This window comes from Rhynchophorus ferrugineus, unplaced genomic scaffold (genome assembly GCF_030347505.1).
Source record: "Rhynchophorus ferrugineus isolate W39M unplaced genomic scaffold, kcgeb_rfMv2 rfM12, whole genome shotgun sequence".
In the NCBI taxonomy this organism is placed as follows: Eukaryota; Metazoa; Arthropoda; class Insecta; order Coleoptera; family Curculionidae; genus Rhynchophorus; species Rhynchophorus ferrugineus.
In genome coordinates, this window is record NW_027472591.1 from 562,391 (window position 1) to 566,315 (window position 3,925).

The 3,925-nt window shown below is 42.9% G+C and overlaps 1 protein-coding gene and 1 pseudogene across 1 annotated transcript; one reads left to right on the plus strand and one right to left on the minus strand.

The window, feature by feature from the left end:
• Positions 1-1,417: 1,417 nt before the first annotated feature.
• Positions 1,418-1,850, minus strand: LOC143205524 (histone H2A-like). Its single transcript, XM_076418687.1, has one exon. The coding sequence runs from the start codon at positions 1,829-1,831 to the stop codon at positions 1,454-1,456; it is 378 nt and encodes a 125-aa protein (XP_076274802.1). The 5' UTR covers positions 1,832-1,850; the 3' UTR covers positions 1,418-1,453.
• Positions 1,851-2,083: 233 nt separating this feature from the next.
• LOC143205616 (histone H2B.3-like) lies at positions 2,084-2,457 on the plus strand (annotated as a pseudogene).
• Positions 2,458-3,925: the final 1,468 nt, after the last annotated feature.

Genomic DNA, 3,925 nt, shown 5'->3' on the forward strand with positions numbered 1-3,925 from the left:
GGGTTGGTAGCGATGTGGTTTTTTAACGCCACCGGTAGCTGGAGCGCTTTTCCTGGCCGCTTGTTTCCTAGGAGCTTTAACTCCTGTTGATCTTTGCGCAATTTGCTTGGTACGAGCCATATTTTTAAATTAAAGATAATGAGAATTATTATCAAACGCAAACGACGGCGACCACTTTCGAACTGATTTGGTCATAAAATCAGAGAGTACTTTTTATAACGTGTTATCTAATCTGATTGGTCAGTTTTGTGCTAGTGGGCGTAACTCAATCCCAAATCTACAAAACCGGGCTGATTGAAAGTAATCGACAACAGTTGTCCATAGCACTCGTGTTGTGGGCGCGCTACTTATTCGAGATCATTTAATTTTTTTTTATTAGGTTCGATAAGATATATTAGGTTCGAAAATGTTGGCCAGACGAGGCGGCGTAAAACGTATACCTGGTCTGATTTACGAAGAGACCAGGGGTGTTATAAAAGTGTCATTTAAATTAGCGGCTTCGGCACGTAAATCAGGAGGTACGACAGCCGCAGGTACAAAGAAAATAAAAACGGCTACTACCAAAACCGGACAGCGAAAATCAGTAGAAGGTGCCGCGTCAGCTACGACGGCTGGTGTTAAAAAAGCGTCTGCCAAAAAAACCTCAGATAAAACGGAAAAAAGACGACCGCAGCCGTCTCAACTAAGAAAGCTAAAATTAAGAAAGGTGAATCTGCAACTCTAGCCGAGAAAAAAGCTTCTGCCAGAAAAAGCCGTCGAAAAGAAAACAGGAAAAAAATCAACGTCCGCTTCCAATGCCGCCTCTAATAGTTCATCTTCGAAAGCAGCAAAAAGCAACACAGCCGCAAAATCCCCGAAATCGCCTTCCAAAGCGAAAATATCTAATAAAGCCGGACCTAAGAAAAAGCCCAACGCGCCTAAACCGAAAAGTGCTAAGACGACTACCTCAACTGTTCGTATTGCCGCTGGCGAAGATGCAAAAACTAAAAACCCAGAATCACCAAAGAAAAAGAAATAAAGCTATTAGTACTATGTATGGCGATATATTAAATAGGCGACACTTTTCATCGTCAGATCAAGAAGAGACGGAGCTAAAAATTACAAATATCCCGACAATCCTGGACGTGCTACGACATCTCTAAAAAATACATTCGAACCGCAATATAACTGTATAAAAGAAAGAATATTTATATAATTTATTTATTATCTTATTATTACTTAAATGATTATTTTCTAGATAGAGCCGTAACTAATTAGGGAACCGATCGATCGATCGATACTTTAAAACAGTAATAAAGGAATATTCAGTATAGATCAGATTATTTATAAATTTTCTAGTTAATATTTATTCTTTAAGAACGCGTATTCTAACTTCTTTTTTATACGATTTTGTTGGCCCTGAAAAAGACCCATATTAAAGAGCGTATGCAAAACTTTAAACGGTTTGCGTTATCTATTCGGTTTTGCTGTCTGTCTTTTTAGGCAATAATACTGCTTGAATGTTAGGCAAGACGCCGCCCTGGGCAATAGTAATGCCAGATAACAGTTTATTCAATTCCTCGTCGTTTCTGATGGCCAATTGTAAATGCCTAGAGATAATCCTTGTTTTCTTGTTGTCGCTAGCGGCGTTATCCGCCAACTCGAGAACTTCGGCCGCCAGATATTCCATTACGGCAGCTAAGTAAACGGGAGCACCGGCCCTTACGCGTTCGGCGTAATTTCCTTTCCTTAGAAGTCGGTGAATACGACGGACAGGAAGTTGTAATCCCGCACGATTGGAACGAGATTTCGCCTTTCCCTTCACTTTTCCGCGTTTACCACGTCCGGACATGTTAATCTCGATCGTTGTTAGATACAACTCACCTTTAAATAAAAAACGGTACTCGAAATTTCTTACAGATAGGCCTGGAATTTTTTTCGCCAGTCAAACTCGATATATCATACGCGACCAATCGGACTCTAACAAGGGCTGTGGGCGGGGCTTAGAAGTGTTCCTTCGAATGTTATAATTTCTAGAATTAAAGGCATATTTTTAGTTAAGTAATCTTTGAGGTGCGTGAGACGTCCGGATTTTTATTTCGAAATGCCACCAAAGACAAACGGTAAGGCGACCAAGAAAGCTGGAAAAGCCCAGAAAAATATCTCTAAGAGCGATAAGAAAAAGAATCGCGTGAGGAAGGAAAGCTATGCGATTTACATATACAAAGTTTTAAAGCAGGTTCATCCCGATACGGGTATTTCCAGCAAGGCCATGTCGAATATGAATTCTTTCGTGAACGATATATTTGAAAGGATAGCCGTCGAAGTGTCGCGCCTCGCCCATTACAATAAAAGATCGACCAGATCACGAGCAGAGAAATCCAAACCGCCGTTAGGTTATTGTTACCCGGTGAATTGGCTAGGCATGCCGTTAGAGAAGGTACCAAAGCAGTCACCAAATATACCAGTTCTAAGTAAATTAATTCACATACCTATGTGTATTTCAATATACTACTAGAGATGGATTGGAGATAGTACTAATCCAGGAACCAACGCCGAGGACACAGGCATGGGAAGGTTGGAAACTCATGAGAAAGATGATGGGAAGCAAAACCCAAATCTGGATCAGAGAAGAAATCCAGTCCCTACTGATAGAGGAGTTGTCAACAAAAAATGTGACAACAATCGCAATAGACGACGTCCTGATCACAAACGTCTACGAAGATCCAGGCGAGAGGGCACTGAAAAGTTTAGACGAACTCACCGCCGGAATAAAGAGATACCGAGGCAAATGGATAGTCGCCGGGGACTTCAACGCAAAACACACGTTGTGGGGAAACTCCAGATGCTCACCCAGAGGTGAGGAACTTCTAGACTGGGCAATCAGCCACGGCCTATAGCTCGCAGAAGGAGACTACACGGTGCCCAGCTTCGATTGTAATAGGGGCACAGGGCACATGGACCTCACGTGGAGTAGGGGAATAAACATGGAAGAATGGAAAATCAAAGGTGACGAGGAAACACTAAGCGACCACAGATATATCGAATATCGAGTGGCGAGCGTAAATGGGAAAACCAACCCAAGAAAAAGGGCAAGATGGGATTTCGCCAGCACCGATTGGGATCTGGTCAGGGTGAAACGGGAAGAAATGGAGACCAATATCGGACAAACAGTAACACACGAAGTGATTGAGGAGCAAGCGGCCAGTCTTCAGAAAGCCATAGAGGCAGCAGGAAGACTGGTAAAACGAAAAACCATCATGGTAAAAAATGGCAATAAATGGTGGGACGGGCAGTGTGCGGAACATAAACGAGCACTAACTGCACTGAAGAGGAGAATAAGAAGAAGCACGGACAATCAACAAATAGTGAATGAGTACAACGAACGGAAGAGAGAGTATCGGAAAATGATACGAGAAAAGAAAACCGAGCACGACAATCAGGCGATTAACAACCTGATAGAAACAAACTCGTGGGAATGTATTTAGGAAGCCATCAGAAGAATGGGCATAAGAAGTTTCGAAGTGGTAGCAACGCCTGAGGACGCAACACTGGAGGCAAGAGAAGCAGCCGAAAAACAAAGAGTGGAGAAATACCAAAAGCAATGGACCTGAAGGAAACAGAGCGAACTCGCGAAGTCATGAGCGAGGAATGGCCGGGCACGGAGACTGGCGAGGAAGAAATAACCGAAGGAGAAATCGAATCGGTTATAGAGAACATGAGAAAACAAAAGGCAGAAGGGGAAAACCGCATACCAATCTAGCTCCTCAAGAATGTCTGGATCTCGAAAATACACGAGTTCCTGACGCTGTACAGGAATTGTACAACGCGGGATACTTTCCTAAGATATGGAAAACGGCCAAACTGTGCTGGTTAAAGAAATGCGACGGAGGCAGACGACACATCAGCCTTCTACCAACGATAGGAAAAGTACTAGACAAAGTAC